Genomic DNA, 22,947 nt, shown 5'->3' on the forward strand with positions numbered 1-22,947 from the left:
TCGGTTGGGATCCCTCTCCTGTTCCTGTGGGAAGCTGGGTATTCTATTCAAAACTCAATAGCTTCGGAAAACCTCGGGAGTGTGGGACTGCGTTAGGTCATGTAATTTTTGCAATTTGAAAGTCTGATGTCTAAACCTGAGTTTGGCTAGACCTTGGCTTCCTTTATAATCCATAGATACAAACAGCTTTTCAGTGATTTAGCTTACATATTTAAAATGTGTCTTAGGATGGTATGGATGATCCTCTGGAGATGTCCGTTTTTCTCCATTCACTACACGAGGAGTGTTGTATGATTAGCTCAGGCCTAGGCATCTACACGTTAAATGCCTCAGGGCATATAAATCCCCCAAATGAGAAGCCTGCTCAGGCTCAAGAAGTATGTCAGTCTGTGTCTCTAGTTAATGTCCCAGAGAACACAACCACACAGTTTTGGGGGGTTTGGGCCTACTCTGAGTACATTGATAAGTCAGGTCCTACATCTGGCACAGGTAGAAAGTGCCTGGGCTAGGAATTCTGGAAGGCAAGACAGGAGATACTGTGTGCTGTCAGATCAGAAACGTCCATTTACACATCCAATGGCAAAGACAGTCTGTAGTACACCTTCCCCACAGAAATATGGATGCTCAGGGAGATTAGGGGCAGGATCGAGTATGTAATAAAACACCTAAACATAGTTGTTTACACATAGATGTATGCCTACAAGCTAACTAGGGGTGTAAGCGCCCATTAGATGACTGGAGCTCTGGTCAATACAGTCCACGCAGCTCTCAAAGTGATTCAGCCAACCAACCAGTCACATATAGGCGTAGCTGGCCTACGCCTGTGTGCGATAAGCATACACCTAGTAGGTGTATCGTTCCCTTTGAGATGTCCTAGAGTAGCCAAGACGACTGCGTGGGGCTGGCAGCTATACCGAGGACGTACTGAGCCTACGGAGCAGCAGTGCCCTTCTGCAGCAGAAGAGGTATACGCTAAGGGACCTCCAAGGGCACTTGGACGCCTACATTTGGGCTTCTGAATCACACTCTCGGTTTGTCTTCCAGGAAGAAGAACCTCTTTCTAGGTTCCACTGCCAAAATTACTAGCTTGCCTGGTGCAGTCCAGGAGCCCTTCGGCAGAACTTAATGGTATCACCTAAGCCTGCGTGAATTTCTGGCAAGTAAATGTCATTTCTTACCAGCGGTGTCAGGCAGCTGACCTGCTGATGCACCATAGTCAAGCCCTGCTGCAGGAAAGCTGAGCATGCCAACCCAAGCAGCTGGTTTCAGTCCATCGCAAGGGTAACGTAGGACCCTAGCTATACATCAGGGGTTGCTGCACAGCAGCTCGTTTAGGCCACGTTGCCTCTTACAGTTGGATTAACTTCTTCTCAAGCAGCTGGCTGCACTCTTGTGCCGTGTTTGAAAGGCCAGTCTGGGAAGAAGCTGAGCAGAATCTTAGAGGCTTAAGGACTAGACTGAGACTACTCCTCTGACCACCTAGACAGACCATCTTAAGGTAATACACTCTTTTATTAATTTGTTCTGTGCTTACCTTGGCTGTGACCTTTTACAGAGCCCTAGTACAAGACAGTCCAATAAACAGGGCTTTAGTTAAGGTCTTCAGGGTTGTAATCATAACCCAGCAAAAAATGGAAGAACTTCTACTTGCTTTCGTGAGCTTAATACGCTGATCTGTAATGTCTAGCATGATCTATGTGAAGTCTTTTCTTTTCTGCAGATTAATTTCAGATTTCAATAGAAACAAATTTACGCAAATATACAACCTGACTTCTGAGTTTCCAGTTAGTTAATCATTTCCAATGACATTCACTAGAGGAAAATTATGGAGAACTTTATAAATTAGGTTCACCTCCTATAGATACTACATCAGGCTTGGCATTTAGCAATCTGAGGCATTACTGAACTAAAGAGGAGAACTAAAATTCACCATAGTCAGATATGCATTGAGGATGCCCGGTTCCTTTCAAAAATAAGCCAACATAATGTGGTAACAAACCACATTAAAATACCAGTCAGCTACGGCTATGGCATACAAAACATTGTCATTCGTGTCTGGCTTTGGACACTTGCCCAAATATATGTTGGTGTCCAAACATATTCGGAGCCTTGTCTGAATGTATGTTAATAATACTGTAACTCCCAGATATTTCTGTTGTATTGCTGCCTTTCTACATTTCTGAAATCTACCTTTGTATGTCTAAGTATCTGATATGAATCATTTTACATTACCTCAACTAAATTTCATTTTACCAATGTTATTTATTTTGCCATCTTTTGCCATTTATCAAAGTGGTTTTGTAGTCTACTCATATCCTCTAAGGATGCATAATCCCTCCCAGCTTTATATCACCTTAATATTAGGTTGGTAAGACTATCCAGAGTTGTTAATGGACCTCTCCGGTATCCTATTCAAAACATCCTCCCAAGATAATGATGAAGTATTACAATTACCTCGTATTTAATTTTTAATAAAAATTTACAATTATCACACTGATATACATGCACCATTAGCTTCCAGAAAGTGATGTGGTTTCTGTTTTGAAGTCCTTATAAAACCGTGTCCTCACAAAAGAAAAAAAAAATATTTTCGACTAATCCATGCTGTTTAAAATGTATATACATGTATATAACCAGAAGTCAAATGCTTATTTCTTTTTATAAGCTTTATGAAAGTCTGTGTTTGATGTATGGAGGTTTGCAGTTCCCTACGTCTTCTATTGTTCTTCAAAAATGGGTAGGGAAGAACGCCTCTTGCCTGTGTTATGGATAAGTCAGACTATTTCATAGAAACAGGTCCTGCTGGTTTTAGCACTTAGTCATCTTCTGTTGTACTGGAATACTTTGGTGAACTCCAGTGCCAAAAATTTACCACCTTCTCAAAAATGACTACCAGTTACGACTGTGAGATAACTGAAATTAATTCTTTAATTTTTTTCATTAAGGTGTGTCTTGTGGGGATCTGTTCAAGCTCTCAAATACCACCCTAAGAAGCTATGTAAGGTGCTAGAGCCTCTTCATGAATCCTGACTGCCTCCAGTTCACAACCAGAACCAGCAATACGCTGCAACGCTGAAAGAAGACATTGTTCACAGGAAAAATCCACACACCTGGCAAAGTGCAGATCTGCCCCACCACATCCAAAGCTTAGAGTATTCTGATCTCAAAAGGTCCAACCCGTGTCCTTCTGGGCAGCTAAGAGACGGTTGCGAGTAACTGATGACAAAAATAGCAGCTGACTCCTTCAGGGGAGGAACTCTGCTCCTTGTTCAGCTGCACAACAGTGCAGCCAGTTCTCAGTGGGCACGAAGTGGATGCCCCATCGCTGTCTAACTAGCGGTTCTTGCTGGATGTTGATCTACGCAAGAGCTGTTTAATCTTCCTTTCCTGAGCAAACTCACTTAGAAACTAGCCACTGCCCAATGGCAAGTTAAAGGATGAAAACCAATTGCATGAGAGCTGACTCCAGCTAAAACTGGTATTATTTGTCTGGGTACTTGAAACATTCTGAAGGCTTGCATCGTTGGTGCCACTGCCCTTTTTTAAACTGCCGGACCAACAATCAGTCAATTTAGTTTCTAATCTGAGAGTTCTTCTAGCCTACCTGCTGGTAATAAACTCCTTTATAGCAGTGAATAACACCTTACAACGGTTCTGGCTGGCTAGGAAAACCTGCACCACCCTGGCAATCCACCACCAGTGAATTAGGCTCCCGCCAGCCTCATTTCTGTCACTTTGTGCGAGCGTTGTGCTATACCTAGTCCAAAAATACAACCCAGTACTTCAGGGAACTCCATCACATCACCTCAGCAGCAGGGACTGCTGTAAGTCAGTCAAAGCAGACTTCTGCTCTTGGCACTGGCTTCCCACAGCAATACCAAGTCAATTAATTTGACTCCCAGTTCTTGTCAGTGGTCTGAGATCCAGATCCTTTAAAAATCCTCCTAAAGCTCTGTGATGACATTTGGCTGACAGCTTTGCCCTTCAGGTAGAGCTGAGCTTTCTATAATAAGGTGCAGTTATTTGCACAAGAGACAGAGATTTCTTGCAGGAAGATCTTTAGTTTGTGGGATTAATTGCCATGCAAACTAAATAACATCAGAATCTTCACCCGATTTTTGATGCATGCACAAGGCATGCTTTTGAGGCTCTGCTGTCTCTAGTATAAACGCAGTCGATGTGAAGGAGTATTGACAAAAGCTGTAGCAGGGAAGGGGAAGCAGGGCTGGTCTATACTGGGACCAGGTGATGTTGGTCAATGGAAGTAGGTAGTCAGCAGGCAGTCAAGTCAAATGGGTTCCAGACATCAGAATTTCTTAAGTCAGTTCCTTCAATCTGTGCCAACAGCATGGGAGGAGGTATTGTGGAAGCAGGAAACAAATCTGCTTTTTGTCCAGATAAGGCCAAAAAAGAAGGAACTCTCCAAAAATGTGAGACATGAGTTTTATCAAGGACTGTGTTCCCCCAGCTGCAGCTCTAGCATCCGGCCTTACTGCTTGCCCTCTTACAACCTTTCTTGTGCCTTCTTGATGGGGATTTTTTATTCCATATTAAAACACTGTCCACTAGCAAGAATGAGGCTGAACCCTCCTGTATACGACGTGCATTCCTAGATATCACATTTCAAAAAAGTTCCAGTAGAGCTCAAATACCTACAGGAAAAGGTCACAAGGATGATGAGAAGAACGCAATGGCTTTCAGGCTAGGTAAGGCTGAATAGGATAGGCCCTTGCCTCTTGGAAGAAAAACAATAGGTATTGAAGTGACAGAGGTCTATAAAACTGTGAATAGCATGGAGGCAAATAGGGAACAATCATACTCTGTTGCTCATTAAAAAAGAACTAAAAACAACTAACCAGCATCAAACAAAATTATAATATTTTGTATTCTAAAAGATACACTAGAGAACATGTATTTAAACTATGTAACGTTGTTTCACTATGTATCAGAGGTCAAAAGTGTATGTAAATGGTATAGGAACAGGTCCATTGATGGCTATTAAAATGAAGACTCAGATGCAACCTTTTGCACTGCAGTTTCTAAAGCTTTGATTTTTCATAAGCTGGGAAGAAATGTCAGGGTAAAGACTGGTAAATAAATGTCCCATTTCTTAAATCGTTCGGTAAGGTAAATGACCATTTCCAACGCTGGAAGGGTGGGCAAGATTGACCAATTTGTGTATGATCATCCTGTTGTCCCAACCGTTATTGTGGAACGGGGACCCCCGCTCCAGTACTGGGGCTAAAATAGAGGCGGGGGGTGTTGGGCTGAATGTTGGGGTGGGGGTCTTGGCTGGCACCGCCAGGTTTGATCTTGGACTGAGTGGGAGTAGCTGGGTCCTGAGTAGGGCAGCGGCTGGCAAGATGGTGACTAAAGGGTGTTGGAAAGGCTGAACGAGCTTCACCGATCTCCATGAAGAGCAGAGGAGGAGGAGAAGTGTCTTGGCCAAGGCAGGTGATGGTGGGGGGACGCAGAGGCATGGGCACCTGGGGCAGACCGAGCCGTAGGACAGGCTCGTAGCTCAGCCGCGCGGCTGTGGCTGCACCCAGGTGAGATCTAACTGCTGATAGAGTTACAAATTTGGGCCTGAAACAAGGCCCGACAGCCAGGGTATTCCCGGTAACTTCCCTTGGTCCTTGGTGCCGGTGCGTGCAGCTCGCACACTTCAAATGAACCTGAAGGAGGGTCATGCGTGGGAGCGATACCAATGCATCTAAACGTGATGCTGTGGCAACCTGAGTTACAATCATCTTTCGGTTTGTAGGGAGTGGACTGGGAAACAAGCATATATACAGATGATATCACCTCTACGCTGATGATCCTGTCATCCAGGTAAAGTGTTGGTACCTACGCTTGAAGAGGACTCTAGAACATTGAAGCAGCAGCAGCAGAAAAAAAAGGCACAAAAACGTGTGAGGGAACGGGGAAGGTAATTTACGGCGAGAGGCTGAAGAGACTCGACTTGTTTGGTTTACTGAGAAGAGGACTGAGATGACTTGATGATGATAGTGCCTATCTTTAGGAGCAGTCACTATACCAGACACCACAGAACTGGCTTTGGGGAAAAAAGGCAGAAACCCATGAGTGTGAACTGAAGCCTGACAACTCTGGTTAGAAATGAGGAACACGTTTTTAATCACGAGGGCGAGAGCAGCCACTGGAACAACGTGCTAAGCCTTCAGCTCATCAGGTCTTCGCTCCAGGCAGTGTTTCTGTCCAAAAGGCCTGCTCTAGCCAAATACAAAATACCCTGCCGCTGCCCCTGCCAAATCCGTCCTTGAATGTCACGTCGGATTTATCCCCAAACTCTCCAGGGTTTTAGGAAGAGCTGAAACCGTCTGGTTACCACCCTATTCCCCCCTCCCCTCCCGTCTCCTCTGGCACCTGTATATTCCCCGAGGCCCACCTCGCCGCAACCCTTCCCACGTCTAGCGGACAACCCGTGCTTGCCCACGGCCGGGAACGCGCCTGCTTCGGTCACCGAACAAGCATCTCCTTCACGCTGCTCTGGGGCAGTCCCCACTCTTCACGAGTGACATCCGCACCGTGACCCTTTAGGGCTTCCCCCCCCCCCTTTTAGGGCTTTTTTCCCCCCCTTTTAGGGCTTTTCCCCCCTTTTAGGGCCTTTTCCCCCCCTTTTAGGGCTTCCCCCCTCTTTTAGAGCTTCCCCCCCCTTTTAGAGCTTTTTCCCACCCTTTTAGGGCTTTCCCCCCCCTTTTAGGGCTTCCCCCCCCCCTTTTAGGGCTTTTTTTCTCCCCCTTTTAGGGCTTCCCCCCCCTTGTAGGGCTTTTTTCCCCCCCTTTTAGGGCTCCCCCCCCCCTTTTAGGGCTTCCCCCCCTTTTAGGGCTTTTTCCCACCCTTTTAGGGCTTCCCCCCCCCTCGTAGGGCTTTCCCCCCCCCCCCTTTTAGAGCTTTTTCCCACCCTTTTAGGGCTTTCCCCCCCCCTTTAGGGCTTTTTCCCCCCCCTTTTAGGGCTTTTTTCCCCCCCTTTTTATGGCTTTCCCCGTAACCCTTTAGGGGACACGGGGCTCTCCTCCAAGAGGAGAACCCCCCCCCTCGGAGCGGAGATGTCCGCCATCTCCCCGCGGCACGCCCGTTCCCCCGCGGCCGTGCCGCTACCAGCGGAGCGGGCGGGGGAAGCGGGCGGGCGGGCGTGCGTGCGTGTCTCCCGTGGAAATCCCGGAGCCTCCAGCTCCGCCCCGCGCCTGTCCGTGGGCCGGGGGAGCAGCCCCGGCCGCCGCCCCGCCCCGCCATGCCGCAGCCGTAGGCAGCCCGCGGCCGCTCCCAGCCCCTCGGCCTCCGCGGCCTCCGGGCGGCGCGGCGCGGCGCGGCGGGCCCGGCCCTGCCCTGCCCGATGGGCAGCCTCCTGAGCGGGGTCAGCTTCAAGGAGCCCACCACGGTGGAGGACTGCGACTCCACCTGGGACACCGACTCGGAGCCCGAGGCGGCGGAGCCCGCCGGGGAACCGCCGGCGCGGCGGCAGCAGCAGGAGGAGGAGGAGGGGGTGTGCACCGCCGCGGGAGGCGGGGAAGAAGAACCGGCCGAGCTGCCCGCCGCGGACCGCCGGCCCCAGGAGCCCCCGCCGCCCCCCTCGCCGCCGCCGCCGGAGGAAGGGGAGCGGGCAGAGGCGGACGCCGCCAGCCCCGAGCAGGGTACAGGAGGGAGGAGAGGGGGGGGGGGGGGGGGAAAGGAGGGGAGGGAGCGGGGCGGGGAAGCGGAGGAGGGGAGGGAAGGGACGGGAGGAGCGCGAGGCCCGATGCGCCCCGGGCGAGAGAGAGGGCGGGCGGGCCCCGGGCGGGCCGAGCCCCCGGGCCGGGGCAGCCCCGCTTCCCCTCCCGCCCTCCCCGCTCTGCGGCACTCGAGGGCCGGGGCCGGCAGCCGGGCCCGGGCGGCGGCTGAGGCGGGGCGGCGCGGGGACCCTGCCGCCGCCCGGAGCGGCTTCTGAGGGAACCGGCTCCGCGCCCGAGGTGGAAGCGAGCCCGGTTTTTCTCCCCCCCCCCCCCGCCGCCCCCATCGTTACGGTAACCGGCTCTTGGGAGAAAAACGAGGCCTTGAGGTCGTTGTCGGTCCCGCTGCCGCTGCTTCTAGGGAAGGTTCTGCTTTACGTTCAAGGTAGTCTTGAGCTCGGCCTCTTAATTGAACGGGTCAAAAAGCTGAATATCGGAGCGTACGTGGCGGCGGGTTGGTGGGTCCGAGGTGAGGAATTTTCGGAGCAAGTTTCTGTCTTTTAGGAGCCCTTGAACCTGGCGACCCTAAGGAAATTAAGGGCTGCTTTGCCCCTAGTTTTATTGGAGTTGGAACTGAACGCAGGGTGGACCTGTTAGATGTAGTTTTTTAGCCCGTTAGATGTATTATGGTTGTATTTGGTTCAGAAACCGTGCAAAATTAAATAAGCGTAAGCGTTTTTCCCTTTTCTGCTTGATAGATGGTGATACTGATGCCCGATAACAGAGCATCGAGGGGCGTCACTTGCTCAAGCCAGCCTGTTTTGCCCGTAGGTCGAAGCTGGTCTTGCAAAAGGAAGAATGAAAACAGATGCTCGCTGGTCATTAACGTGCTACCGATAAGTATCGGGATGAGCAATAATAAAGGCAAACGTCCAGTGCAGTCACAGGGAACTTCCCTTTTTAGGCTTGACTTTAACCTATTACGTGTGTATTGCAAGGAACAGAACGAATTCCGCCCCCCCCCCCCATTTGGCCTTTAGTTTTAGTGCAGAGACTTATTTTACGAGACCGAAGAATACAAAACCCTCTGCTGCAGTATGGTTTTAAAGCAATTACAAAGAAAATAAAGTTGTTGGTAGCAAGGTGAAGTCTCTGTACACTAAGGCTTCATTTTCTGTTTTTCTTCAATGCGTGCAGCTTTTTCAAGTGTTCTCTGAAGTCAGTGGGATTATTTCCATTGACCTTGATGGGCTCTGGTTGTTTCGGGTCACAGCTTCCGAACAGCGGGGGGCCAGTACAAGTTCTCCTACATATGTATTTTCTCTAAGCAGGTTTTTTGCTTTGGGGTTTGGTTGTTCTTCTTACTGGGCTTTAAATTTAAGTTCTGAGAAACAAATAATAGAAAATCGTTCAAGAAGGTGTTAGAACTGCAATTTGGCTTGTCCATGACTATTCATTTTCTTCTACATGATGCAACGATAGCAATTAAGTCAATGTACACATGACAAATAGTCTTTGCAAATAGTATGTTTTCCTGTTCAAAATGAGTAGTGTCTCTGCATTTTCGTGTTCAGCTACTTATCTCGTGCCAGCACTTGCTAGGTTACTTTGAAGTCTTGCATTTGGAAATGACAATCAACCTGTTGATTTAAATGAAATTCCATCTCGTTGGAAGGACATTTAATAGTCTTGCTTTTGTATTTTATTTTATTTTTTAATTTAGGTTTAAAGTGTGTGGTGTTAAGTGTTCAGCAAGGAGATTTGCAGTGTTTGACCAAACAGTAGGCAAATGCGCGCTCTTGTGTTTGTTTACATTGCTGAAATCCATCATGAAAAATAATTATTTTAATATTACAGAAAGTCGCTATTTAGTGTGTTTGTATATGGTTACTACCTACTTTCTGACTGTTTCAGGGTGGTGATGGAACTGAGCTGACAGCCAAGCCAAAGAGAAGCTTCTACGCAGCAAGAGATTTATACAAGTACCGACACCAGTATCCAGTAAGAGAATATTCTATGGTTTAAAATTGCATTTTTAGTAGAAGACAGCACACAACCCAAACATTCCTAAACCTTTGTGGTGCCTAATAAATATGAGAAATGAGAATCAAAAAGCTGATGCAGAGGCCCAATGTATGCCAGGAGGAGAGGAGTGAAACTAGCGCAACGTCTTTTCGTCCCAGGTGTTCGTGCATGTGTCAGCCTGGGAACAGTGGTAGGAGCCCAGAAATAGGCTTGTGCCTTGACCATCGAAGAGGGTAAATTATAGAGTTTGGACTTCTTATTATTTGTCTCTCAAGTTCCTTGAGACTGAAGTCAAGGTGCTGCTATGCTTGCTGCTCTAACCTCTGCCTTGGTAGGAGAAGGTACCAGCCAGAAGGAACTTGCAAATCCTTAAACTGAGTCTTTAAGTGCATGAGTGAAACTCTGTGTTTCCTAAAACTCTGAAATGTTTTTTGTCCTCAAATTATTCAAAGAGCACAATATCACTTTCTGGATACTCTTGATAGGTTTTTGTAGGCTGATAATGTCCTATTTCCTTTCTTTTAGCAGAACTTTAAAGATCTTCGATATCAAAATGACTTGTGCAATCTCCGCTTTTACAAAAATAAAATCCCTTTTAAACCTGATGGTGAGTAATCTGTGGCAATAATAGTGATAACAAAAGAATGCTCACTAATAATAGTAACAAAGTGAAACTCTAGTGATAATTGCCGTGCTGACAAATTAAAGGTGTATAGTTATATATTGTACCACTTGAACCTCCCGTCTTGGAGTAGCATGTTGATAACACGGGAGCAGGTTACGCTTAAACCAGAGTTAACTTTCGCTCTAGGGAGGTGGTGCTTTTCTTATGCATTTTCAGCATGACATAGTACAGGGCATTGTTTGTACCACTATTTTACAGTAGTGGCGTTACCTTTTATTAAACAAAGGTAAAGTTGTTCCACTGTGCTGCACAAACTCTTGCTGCTTGAATAGGAGTGGCACGGATCAGGGTGTTGAAAAAGAATGTAACTACCTTATGTGAGATTATTATAACAACAATAATAAAATTATTTCTCAAAGTCCCTAGTGGTTTTGGTAGTGGAGCAGGAACCTCATACGCAGGGTTCTGCACAAGCACAGGACTAGCTGAAAGATGACAAACCCTGCTCTAGAGAGTTTGTAGTCAAAGTATGAGAGACAAGAGGGTAGCAGACAGATGGGGAAGCAGAAGGAGGCAATAAAACACTCTTGGTTAGAATGACAGACAGGAGTCTTGGCACAAAAGAGCTTAGCCATTGGCAAAAAAAAAAAAATTGCAGGCCGAAAATAAGCTTTTGAGAGTTTTAAAAGAATGAGGAGGAGGTTACTTTGAAGGTGTTTGTAGAAAGATCCTCTCGGCATGAGAGCAGCTTGGGAGGAAATACTGAAGTGCACATCTGAGTACAGAAGTGAGATGTCGAGGCTGCCATTGAGGCAGGATCCTGTCGGAGGCAGGATCAGTGTCATAGCAACAAATAGGTTCTGATACGGTAGGAAGGGACAGGTCACAAAAGGCTTTGGAAGTGAAGGCGTATAGTTTTTTGTTTAAAGTTACAGAAAAGGGCTTCACAATGGAAGAATGCAAAGCAAAAAAAAGAGGCAGTATAAAAAAGCGGCTGTCTAGAAACATGATCATACCAGCAGCATTCAGGGTAGATGTAAGCATGACAAGAGGATTTCAAGGTCAGGAAAAGGGATGTTGAGGTGCAGAATGTCAAAGGTCTGATAGGAAGCTGGATGGGCAGGAATGTTATACAGAAGGATGTAAAGATGTACATATAGGAAAGTTGAAGATGAGAGCTGTTCATAGGCAAGATAGTGATAATATCCTCAGCAAGTGAGAAAACAAGTCAGGTTATGTGAAAGGAAGGTAAGACCTTTGTTTTCATCATCTTGAGCTTTATCTAGATACCCGCAGGCAGATGCTGTGTTTTTAGCTTGACGGGAAGAAGAGTTAGACCTGTGAATTACCAGTACAGAGGTAGCAAATTCAGGGGACACTACGCAGGGAACAGATACAGAAAGAAAGAGAAGGCCACTGCGGTCCGTGTGAACCTGAGGACCACGTGAACCTGAAACTGAAAGCCAGAAGAGGTTGGGGCGGGGTGGAATCCTTTGAAGTGCAAAATGAAGGAGAAATTCAAGAGGATTAGCCACGAGAAGAGATGGTCACCTAAAATCTGTAAAGAATAAAAGTTCTCTGAATATTTTAGGAGAAAACCACAGTAGGTAGTGTCAAAGGTAGCTCATAGGTCATGGAGGCTGAAGTGTCGATGGCTGTGAACTCTGGCTGTGCACGTTTTATTGAGAATGGGAAAGAGTAGCCACCACCTTGACCTAAGTCTGTGGCTCTGTGAGTGTGTTCGGAAGGAGACTAAGCTACCATGTTAGGGACTGAACTACTGGGGAATGTTATTAAAAAAAGACATTTCTAGTGCAGTACTAGATCTGAAGTTTAATTCCATGACCTACAGATTTAGCTTGTGGTTCTGACTCAGAGCTGGCCTGTCTGTCTCTCCGCCCTGGAATTGAGCAGCAAGTTTTCTGCTACTTGAAATGTAGGCTGGATACAGTGGGAGGTCCTCTTGCCAAGGTCCTTTTCCAGCCTTGCCTCCACTGGAAACCCGATGTTCTTAGCAGCCCCTTTGACTGGCGGCTTTCTGCATTTCTTGAAGAAAAGTACCATACGAGTTCCTCTGTCACTGAGACCCAAGTGGAAATTTTCATGGGGCGGGGGAGAGAGAGAGAGATCTCAAATGTATAATAGGGGACTATCTGCGTGGTACTTGGGCTCTTTAGGCCACTCCTGTACTATTTGACTTTGAGAGAGGGCATGCTGCAGTGATAAAACTGTTGTTGGTTTCAGAGTAGAAACAGGCTAATGCTGACCATTCATTCATGGAAAGAGACTGTACAGGTTTTGGAATAAGGAACATCCTTTTATGTACTTTGTGTATTTGTGCAGTGCCTGGAAAAGTGCCCTGGCCCGTGACTGAATTTCATGAACACGGTCTCAGTGCGAAGAATGATTAATTTCCTTTTGCATGTACTTTGCCCCCTTTTTCTATCACTATGCCTTTCCAAGAGGAACAGACTGAACTCCACAACTGTTTTGAGACCACTAAAAGCTGAAATTCTCATTTGTTGAGCATGACCTGAGAACCCAAGGTCAAACTCATAGCAATGGTAGCAAGACTCTTGGCCACAGCCAGCTGAGAAAGATTTCCTAATCGTAATGTTGTTTGCAGCTGGTGAGATTCCTGGAATAGGAGATTTCTTAGAGTTGAGGCTTTGTTCTACTCAGTTGAGATAGAGAGAGAGATATGTGGAGTTTTGTCATGTTAAAGCAATGACAGGTGATTCACAATGCAATATTGTATGTAAGTGCTTTGTTAATTACCAGTCAGTGTGATAAAGGGATCTAGGACATGAGAACTTTCGGGGAAGTATACTTTACAGAGGCTATTGTCACATACCCTCTGCTGCTAAGTAACTCACTATAAGTCAGTTGGTTTTATTTATATTGAAATTTGATACATCTCTTATTTTTAATTAAGTTTTAGTAACTATATTAATTTTAAATTAAAATGAATTTATTTATGGCTGTAATAGACCTTATTTCACATAGTATGTGAAAAACAATTAAAGTATGTGTTCTATCATTATGTTAACATGGCATGTACTTTATGTAGCTGAATGCTGTTTTTGATGGCTACCTAATAGTTTTCAAATTATTTTTATGCAGGGGTTTATATTGAAGAAGTCCTAAATAAATGGAAAGGAGACTATGAAAAACTGGAACATAACCACACTTACATACAGTGGTCGGTCACTTACTACATATTTCTGTTTCAAAGCATTAATTTGATTAAGTGTTCATATACTGTGAGCCATAATGTGCTTTTTCTTTTAACAGGCTTTTCCCACTGAGGGAACAAGGTCTGAACTTCTATGCTAAAGAATTAACTACATATGAAATTGAGGTAATACAAATCGAGCTCAATACAAACCATCACATTAATTTTGATACATAACTGCTTTTTGTTCTGTAGAGTTGTTTTACACAATGCAGAAGTACTCGCTTTAGTGCCACTTAGAATTTTGGATGTATTCTTTGTTTATTAGGAATTCAAGAAAACAAAAGAAGCAATTAGAAGATTCCTTTTGGCTTACAAAATGATGTTGGAGTTTTTTGGAATAAAACTAATTGATAAAACTGGAAACGTAGCACGAGCTGCTAACTGGCAAGAAAGATTTCACCATTTGAATGAGTAAGTAATGACATGCACTCCACTCTCTAGAATTGCCATAGAATCTCTTTAGCCTTTTGTCTTCTAGAGAAAGGGATGATATATTTTCCAAAGATTGCCAGGGAAAAGAGAAAAAGGAATAGCCGATGCCTGGCTTGTGTCTGCATGTGTATGTTCCTCGTTCCCCTTTTTTTGATTGTGCTTCTCACCCATTACCAGTCTAACTGACATCATTGAATTCCCTGAAAATACAACTTCAGATGGTGCTGAAGATCACAGTTCCAAATTACTCATGCTACTGAACGCGTTTTCACCTGATCCTGAAGTGCTGCTTCTCAGTTGGAAAGGATGCGTGGTTTACCTTTGTATTCACGTTTTGAGAAAAGTCAAATTCTCCACACCTGTATGGAAGCTAAATAACAAGATTTCCCTCCCTCCTCAAAACAAGAAATATTATGTATTTAATAATTTTTAATTGCAGTGCTTAACTGGAGAGGTTAATCACGCATTAAGTCAAACTTGAGCCCAAATTTTGGCAAATCACATCTGTCGCTTTTCATTGGCGTTGTGTGGAGCATAAGTTTGCACTGAATTTTGTCCCATGTGGATTAATTGTATCAAAATCTCTTTTCAAATCTTGTGGTCACTTTCCTAATACATCTGACCTTAGAGCTGAAGATTGTTTTCTTGCAGTATTTTGTTTTCCCCACCCAAATGAAAGCTTGTAGGTAGAATTGCTGATGGGTAATTCTGAGTGAATAATGGGAATAATTTGTTATTAATTTTACTTAAATATTTTATGAGCCAATAGGGATGTGGGCTCAGACTCAGGCCACAGATAAAACAGGGTTTCAGGAAGCCCAGGTGTGACACACTGCACATTTTTACACTGTAATTGCTATATTCACACCAGTGAGTAGCTACACAGTTTTAAGTCAGGAATTGGGACTGGTTTTACCTAATTTTAGCCATCTAAAATTTAGGCATTTAAGTTTTACTGTTTACTTAGGTGTACCTTATGAGAGAAAGAGCTCTTCATAAACACTTCCAGAACATAGTTCGTTCCATTTATCTTAGACGCTTCTTACGGCAGTGGGACTTGCTCTCCAGAGATGCCTGTTTTTCTCCCAGCACTGACTGTATCAGAAGTGCAGGTAGCTAGTCTAGACTGGAGACCCAGCTTTTAAATAACTGAAGTGCAATGGATCCTGTTCTGTAGCTGTATTGCTGCAATACACTACAAAACCCGTATTTTATGAAGTGACTGGCTTTTCTCCTCAGAAAGAATACATACAGCAGAAGGGATCAAAATCAGTACATGCTTTGATTTTATTTTTTGTCAGCCTGTTGCCTCAGTGCATTTTACAGACACTAATTTTCACTCACAACATCCTAGCAAAGGAGGTGCTAGCAGGCTTCAGCAGCTGTGAGAAATTAAAGTACAGGAAGCCTGAAGTACACACCTGGAGTGATAAAAAGGAGTGAGGAATTGAAGTTCCAGTTCTGTATCTGTAATGTGCGGGGGGGGGGGGGGGGGGTGGGGGGGTGGTGGTTCTGATTCAATGGAATTTTTTCACCCTTTTTTCCCAAAGGTCTCAACACAACTACTTGAGAATCACTCGAATTCTGAAAAGCCTTGGCGAGCTTGGATATGAGAGTTTCAAATCTCCCTTGGTAAAATTTATCCTCCATGAAGCTCTTGTGGAAGATACCATTCCTAACATTAAGCAAAGTGCTCTAGAATATTTTGTGTATACTATTAGAGACCGAAGAGAAAGGAGGAAACTCCTGAGATTTGCCCAGCAACACTATACTCCCTCAGAGCATTTTATCTGGGGACCCCCAAGAAAACAGAAGTCAGACGCAAGCAAAACAAATAAAAAGCCAGCATCTCCGATTTCTATTCACAATAGTTATATTCCTAAGCATAAGAAACCAAAAGAGCCTAAGAATACATCGGCAAGTGGAAGCTCTGCTGGTAAAACAACTGAAGAAAGAAAGGTAGAACTCACAAAAAACGGGGAAGAAAACGACCAGGATGAACAAGAAATGAACTGTGATGCTGTTAGGCAGAATAACAGTGAAAAGAACAGTGATACCGATAGCGGTCAGCTTTCAAAATCGGAAGAAATTCATGATACTTCAGACAGAAAGGAGGACGCTTCTCATTCCAAAAAAGATGATGAAAATCTGAACAGTGACTGTGGAAATGACCCAGACACTATAGAGAAAGATTTGTGTGACACTGAGAATTCTTCAAATAACACGTCAGCAGATCTACAAGATAACCTTGATAAGGATACGCTTTCAGGGGGGACCACCATGAAAAACAAGGATGAGCTCAAATCATGAGTCTGAGGTTAAAAATCATTATATTTCATATTGAATGAAGCAAATTATTCATTGCTCCTTCATTTTGGGTGAAATTTCCATCTAGTGTAGTATAAAATGTTCATGAGACTATGCTTGTTGTGAATACATCAGATTAGGCTTCTGTTTGGTTAATGAATTTTATTTTTCTTCAACTCAGTTGTTTATCAGCAGTCAACCAGGTGTGGCTCTTTAAAACAATTGTGTATCTTCAAAGCTAAGAAATCCATTATCTTTTCCAGACAGATTGCATAGAAAAGCTTATCTATTTTTTTGCCATTAAATTAAATTAATCCAGTATTTAAAAAAAAACCAAAAAAACAACAAAAAAAAAACAAACAAAAAAAGTGTAACTTACTAGAAAGCCTTGGAACATCAGAATCTTTAAGTTTCTTTTAATATGCTTTAAGTGTTGATTTCCTTTTATGAAATGACTAGAAATTCTTTCAAGAGCACAGTCTTTTCCCTAGTGGATATTTTTTTAGGAACTATGTTCATGTTTAAAGGCAGTATTTGCACAGCATCTTTTACCTTAGATTAGCATCCTTGTCGGAGACACTTCGTAATGGGTATCAAAATGTCCTGTGCAGCTGGGTATCATTGTACATTGAATTAAAGTTTAATTTACGATGAAACTGTATCCACAACTTTTGGGCACAAAGGAAGTTGTGCTTTAGACTTCTTTTAGTCCCTGTTAGGTTCTCTCTTCTCTTGACTCATTTGTTGCTACTACTGATTTGGGGGGAGGGATGTCTCTGATCACTCAGATTTGGTCTCAGTGTGAAAGCTCTCTGATGATCAGCTGTAACAAAACAACTCTCCCAGCTGGGTTCGGCACCTAGAAGGCCTCTGGAGAGCTGAAAAGCAGTGTCTTCACCACAAGGCACTGCTTAATCATCAAAGCCATCAGAGACGATGTCACCAGGCCTGTCCAGCTGGATCTTACCTGAACTTGGAGGTTTCTTGGCCAGTTTGGGGTAAGGTCTGCACAATGCTGAACACCCTCTTGCTGCTCTGGGAGAGAAAGGCCGTCCTGATGTTCCTTCCAGCTGTCTCTTTCCTCTCTTTGCTCTCTATCAGAGGTCTTTCACAGTTTAATGTTATTTTGATGATCAGCTGAAATCTGAGGCAGGCCAGTCTGCTGGCCCAGCTGGAGCCCAGCACGTAGGAATTTCCCAGTTAAGATCTTTCCCAACTTTCTTCACTGAAGGACTGTTTGCTTTCCCTGAGTAGCCTCTTCTGACTTCATGCCATTCAGTCAAACAAGATAGTACCCAGCAAGTTAATTGAATATGAATTAAAAAATAATTCAGGTAGAACTCACACTTTCTACAGTCCTAAAATAGTCTACAACTTCTGTATCTATTTTCTATTTAGAAGTGTATATATTATCTACTGCCTTTAATGTATTTTTGATGAAATGTTACGAGGCAAGTGGCTAACTACAGTTAGTGTGTGTGAGTGTGCTATGGGACTTTATTGAAGTCTTATAACTCAAAATGGCAAAGTCTTCAGGGGTTTCAGAGCATAGACAAAATGTCTTGTATTTTTTCCGTTTCGCTAATTCCCATCATGGCAGTGCATCATCCATTGCTTTCTCTAGGTAGCACTGTTTCTTGGGATCAAATAGAATGGCAGTTAGAGATCTTGGTACCCATGGACAAAGATCAGGCTCTTTCCATCCTAAAGAGGCAGGGGAGAAGGAAGACATATCCCTCCTCCTCCTGTGCTGACTTGTAAGGAAAGGAATGTATGTATGTGGATTTTTTTAAGGGTAACCCAGATTGCTCGAGGAGGCGTTAAGTCTGTTTGAGCAGAAATGCCCCAGAGAATTCCACTTGCAGCCACTGCCTCTTTAAAGCTGGAATGGTGCTGAGAAGCCTTTCACAATACCCTGGACTTGATCTAGGATCCCCTTGTCCGTGTTTGACCTTCAGAGCAGAAGGGGGCAGGAAAAGGCTGAGATAAAATTGGTCCGTGTAGTTAAGGACTCTGACCCCGCGCGTACGCACAGGGAGGACAACTTTATGTTCTGCCTAGGACTTTTTAAATCTTGAGTGCCTAACCATGCTAACTTAATAGCATTGTTTTTACATAGTTATTTCTTGAATGGCATAAGGAAAATTTATACCCTGTGTATGAGGAACATAACTATAAGGTAGGTAGTTATGCAGAGCCTTCAATTTATGGACTTTAGTATTAAGGTTAAACACTTTTAAAAAACGTATGGTGTTCAAGTGAAATAAGGGATGCTGGGGGTGTTATTATATTTATACTGTAATTGGATTGAACATTGATGACCTCAGGAGATCTTTTGTCTACTGAACAAAAAAAAAAAAAAAAAAAAAAGATAAATCTTGCTCTAATTTTAGACCAGAAAGTTCTTGGGATGTGCATCCAAAAGATTTCTCTGCAGTACGGTATTCTGTTACTGTGACACAGCTTTCACCTATACATGCTTGCTGGTTCTCCGCTCCTAATTAAGTACTTCATGTACTTTTAATCTGGCAGGGCTGTCTGCGTTAAGGGCCCAGTGTATCTGAAAATACAGTCAAGAACTTTGGGACTCATATCCTTATATTAACGCTGCAATATATATATTTTTTTTTTTAAATCCTCAACTCAGTATATTTCTATCAATTTTCATAGAAGTGAGAAGAGTAGTGGTATATCAGTTGCCTACAAAGAACTATGGTAAGTGAGGGTTTTTTGTGTCAGGTGGGCTCTTGCACTCTGTAATCTTTGTCTTACAGCTTTATCAACAGAATTACTCCCATGGGACACTTCAACTTTAACTAACAAATTCTGCTCTACGTAAAATGTGATGTTTATCATTCTTTTCCATGGAGGAGTTGTTTCTTCTAATTTTGCAAGTGCTTAAAAGAAGGATTCGTTGCAGGGCAATCATACAGTGTAGCATCCCATTGAGATTTGTGAGGATCAAGTGGGTGCACTGTATGCATTTCATCACAGGATCATGGCCTTAGCAACCAGAAGCACCCTGTGCTTGAAGTTTCTAAGTATTGGCTTTCAGGTTTACAGTACAGTATATGTTGAAATGATTGTATTCTCATAAGTGCCAGTACTTAGTTATTTAACCGTTACTTCAGAAACCGAGGATGTGCAAAGAAAGTCAGCACATTTGCTCACTGTTAAACTTAGTTTTGTCTCTCTATTATGCTTAAGTATTCAGGGATTTCTGTGTACTTACTACGATAATGTGTTTTGGCCCAGTGTTTTACTGGAATCTGAGCTATTAATTTATTAATTGAACAGAATCTCCCATACAGGTGTTCTTTCCTAATAAGTATATCTGAGTAGCCTCTGGTACTGGTAAGCAGGAGTAACGTGTATATGCACGTGCCTGTGAATTTGATTTTACGTATCCTGCGGTGAGGAGATATGAATGCGCAACTTGACAAAATGTTACTGAGTACACACATGGAAGTGAAGGCGATCGTACAAATCATGCAAAATTGCAGCACTTTAGTTACAGCTCTGTGCCGTACTATCCAGGACGTAACTCTGCCTCGGTACCTGGTTCGGTGTTGGTGTAGAGACTGAAAGCTTGGGTACATGAGGTGTGCACCGCAGACCGTTCAGATAAGAAGAGCAGATACGCGTGTGCACGTATCTAGGAGCAGAACTGAGCTCTTGGTGTCCGTATTGCTCATATTTAAAGGCATGATGAAGGATGCTAAAAATATTGCAATAAGCCTTTGAGAGCTGTTCCCTGGCTTGGTCAGCTCCCCAGTTTCCTGCTCTACGATTGCAGCAGTCTGATGTATTAGGTATTTGTATAATCATAGTTAATATTTCATGTAACCTAGTGTAAGCCTCCTTGAATTATTCCAGGATAATTCTAATAATCTGCAGTTGCATATACCTGTATTATAACCAGAAAGTTTACAGACTTTAGAAGCTTTGTATAATTTTGATGGATAAGCTAATAAGGTAAGTCAAGGGAGATTTACTAGATTCAAATGGAAAATGGCTCTTGTTTGTTTTTAAATAAAATTTATGTATATCTGTTTAATTGAATTATTTTTTTGCACCTTTCTTTTCCTGACAGTTGTGATGCTACTGATCACAAAATATAGTAAGATATATATGTTTAAGTGAAAATGTAACTCTTATTACGCCATACTTTTACAGGTAACATACCATGTTGAATTTCCTTGACAAAAGCTGTATTTATGAATAAGAAGCAAGTATGTGAAGTAAGTTTTGCCATTAATAAAAGTGTGACAATATCACGCTAATGATGTACATTGTCGTAAGAACTACCAGTGTGGATCAGAACCGAAGACGTTTCTAGCCTTGTATCCTGCCTCCAGCAGTGGCCACCAACAGATGGTGTGAAACAAAGAACAGCTAAGGCGACCCTATTTTTCTCCAGGAATTTTTCCATTTTTGAGCTCATGGTTTCTTTCAGCCTCCGCAATCCCTTGTGGCTGTGAGTTCCATGTTTTAATTATGTTTTGTGTGGAAAAAGGAATCTCTTGTTTGCCTCAGATCTGTTTTTTGAAGTATTGCTAGTGCATTTAAACACAGTTACTAAAAGTACTGTAAGATGAACAGTAATCCACTTCAAGTCAGTTTTTAAAAGCCGTAGGAGATTCTAGTGATAAAATACCTGCTTAGGCAGAAAATGTCCTGTGTTTCTATCCTTAGGCAGAAGATGTCTGCTTAGGAAGAAAACTCGTCCTATGTTGATGACAATATTATCTTGCTTGTCCCTTCTGAATAAATTTTTATACATAAATCCTTTTGTATGAAGTATTAAAAGTCAGATTCCAACTGCAAAACAGATTTTATTTTTTTTTCCCTATCAGTGTAAAAGCAAGATCAGTCAAAGGCAAAAGCGATTCCTAGCCCACATCTGAGTGAGGTACCTCTGCATGTGGAGACACCAGCATCAATGGGTGTAACGTTGTGATCATGTAGAAGACAGAAATACTATCTGGGATTTGCTGAGAACCATACTCCTTATTCCACATTTTGGTAACTTATTTTGATACGAGTCCCCGGTTCCAATTGCAATTGGAGTAACTGCTCAAAAGGTGTTTTTGATGGCCATCGGAGCCTGAAAATGAGGGATGGGTCAAAAAGGCCTAAGCATGAGCAGCCCGCCCTCCATTCACGTCACGGTGAACACCGTGGGTTGACTACTAACAGGTACTTAGATGCAGTTCTCCAAGGGGAATGTAAATTGCGTGTCTCTAATATCTCTGTGCTCTGTATTGCCTATGAACTATTTATTTTCCTGAAAGCTGTGTTCCTTTTACAGCCCACGTTCTTAAGTATACTTACTTAAGACCATCGGGGAAAGGAAGAGTTTATTTTAAAGAGTATATTTAATACATGCCATACCTAATGGACTCCTAAAATATAGTTCAAAAGCTATAGAGACCAATTAAATAGAGACCTCTTCTGGCTTTACATTTATCATCACCTTTATTTTCAAAAGCATTAAGCTGTTTGCTATAAAATAACAAATGTGAGAATTGGCAAATTGTTCTGAAAGACGTCTCTTACTTCTTAGAAACTCAGCACTTTTTAATTCTACCACGCTTACAAGTCTAGTGGCGTATTCATCAACAAAAATTTATTGTGAAATATACTGAATGTATTTACTACTGTGGCTAACTATGTGAAAATTATTGTTTTGCAGTAAAAAAGGTTATGGCGTTTATATTTTGGGGATCTGCTGAAGCATGTTTGCTAATCCTTAGTTGCTCTTTATTCTGTGTTTTAACCTATTCCATAGTTGTTTGCCTTTTATGCAGTTTGAGTTCAGCAACAGATGATTAGGTATAGTTTTGCACTGATAAAATTTGGAAATATCATAGACTTCATTGTTAAAATGTATTCTAAGAAAGTGCAGTAAAAAAAAAACCAAACCAAAACCCAACATTTTTCACTTGCAAAATGAAACAGCTACATGTCAGTTTTTATGAATGGTCCTGCTCTCTTCTCTGTATTCCTTTGCAGTGTTTAATTACAGAATGCTGTGCATGTTTGGTAGTACCAATACCATATGTATGTGGTAGGAGTGGTAACCAGTTTCTGGATTTGTAATGCACTATAAAGATATATTTTATAATTCTGTAACTGTATGGCAGTGTTATGCCAAAAAAAATTGTATAAACATAAAAAGCAATAGTTTATGTTGCTTACTGCTATATTTTAAATTGTTTGTAAAATGAAATACTTGGATTTCCTTTCAGGTAAATATATTTTTAATAACAGCAGCCAAAAACTCTAAACTAATAAAGCTTCTTCATTTAGCAGTATTGTTTTAGCAACATGTACAAATATTGTGTAGCTCTAATAATGTGTAATTGCTGTTCGGCGCTTGTTTGTATAGTCTTCTGTAAATGTATTAACACTTAAAAGTAGGGCATTAAAGGCTCTGGTCTTCCTTTTTTGTTGTCAGTGGCAAAACCACCATGGATAGCAGAGGAACAAGGGAAGGCCCAGAGTGAGCTTTACAAAATGCTCGGGTGGTGTTTGTTTTTGGTGTTTTTTTTTTTTTAATTTAAGAAAAATATATACTATGAAAACACTGATAACATTAAAGGGTAAAATATCCGTTATGATGGTGGAGGCAGAAACCCCCTGGAGCAGTG

The 22,947-nt window shown here is 42.9% G+C and overlaps 1 protein-coding gene and 1 long non-coding RNA gene across 7 annotated transcripts in view; both read left to right on the forward strand.

The window, feature by feature from the left end:
- LOC115351676 overlaps positions 1-5,115 on the forward strand; it is a 54,820-nt gene extending 49,705 nt beyond the window's left edge. Inside the window, exons 1-2 of one of the 2 annotated variants that reach the window (XR_005934023.1) lie at positions 202-1,498; positions 2,946-5,115. This is a non-coding gene — a long non-coding RNA (uncharacterized LOC115351676). Of the gene's footprint in view, positions 1-201; positions 1,499-2,945 lie in introns of those variants that run through there. The other variant, XR_003926866.2, reaches the window with a different exon arrangement.
- OGFRL1 (opioid growth factor receptor like 1) overlaps positions 1-22,742 on the forward strand; it is a 91,018-nt gene extending 68,276 nt beyond the window's left edge. The window contains exons 1-8 of one of the 5 annotated variants that reach the window (XM_030038661.2): positions 7,174-7,652; positions 9,583-9,668; positions 10,218-10,299; positions 13,441-13,519; positions 13,612-13,678; positions 13,821-13,966; positions 15,538-16,304; positions 21,151-22,742. In XM_030038661.2, the coding sequence (XP_029894521.1) occupies positions 7,355-7,652; positions 9,583-9,668; positions 10,218-10,299; positions 13,441-13,519; positions 13,612-13,678; positions 13,821-13,966; positions 15,538-16,297 (1,518 nt within the window). In that variant the 5' untranslated portion in view covers positions 7,174-7,354 and the 3' untranslated portion in view covers positions 16,298-16,304; positions 21,151-22,742. Of the gene's footprint in view, positions 1-7,173; positions 7,653-9,581; positions 9,669-10,217; positions 10,300-13,440; positions 13,520-13,611; positions 13,679-13,820; positions 13,967-15,537 lie in introns of those variants that run through there. The other 4 variants (XR_003926865.2, XM_030038672.1, XM_030038646.2 and 1 more) reach the window with 4 other exon arrangements.
- The last annotated feature ends 205 nt before the right edge of the window (positions 22,743-22,947 follow it).

This window comes from Aquila chrysaetos, chromosome 2, assembly GCF_900496995.4.
Source record: "Aquila chrysaetos chrysaetos chromosome 2, bAquChr1.4, whole genome shotgun sequence".
Taxonomy (NCBI): domain Eukaryota; kingdom Metazoa; phylum Chordata; class Aves; order Accipitriformes; family Accipitridae; genus Aquila; species Aquila chrysaetos.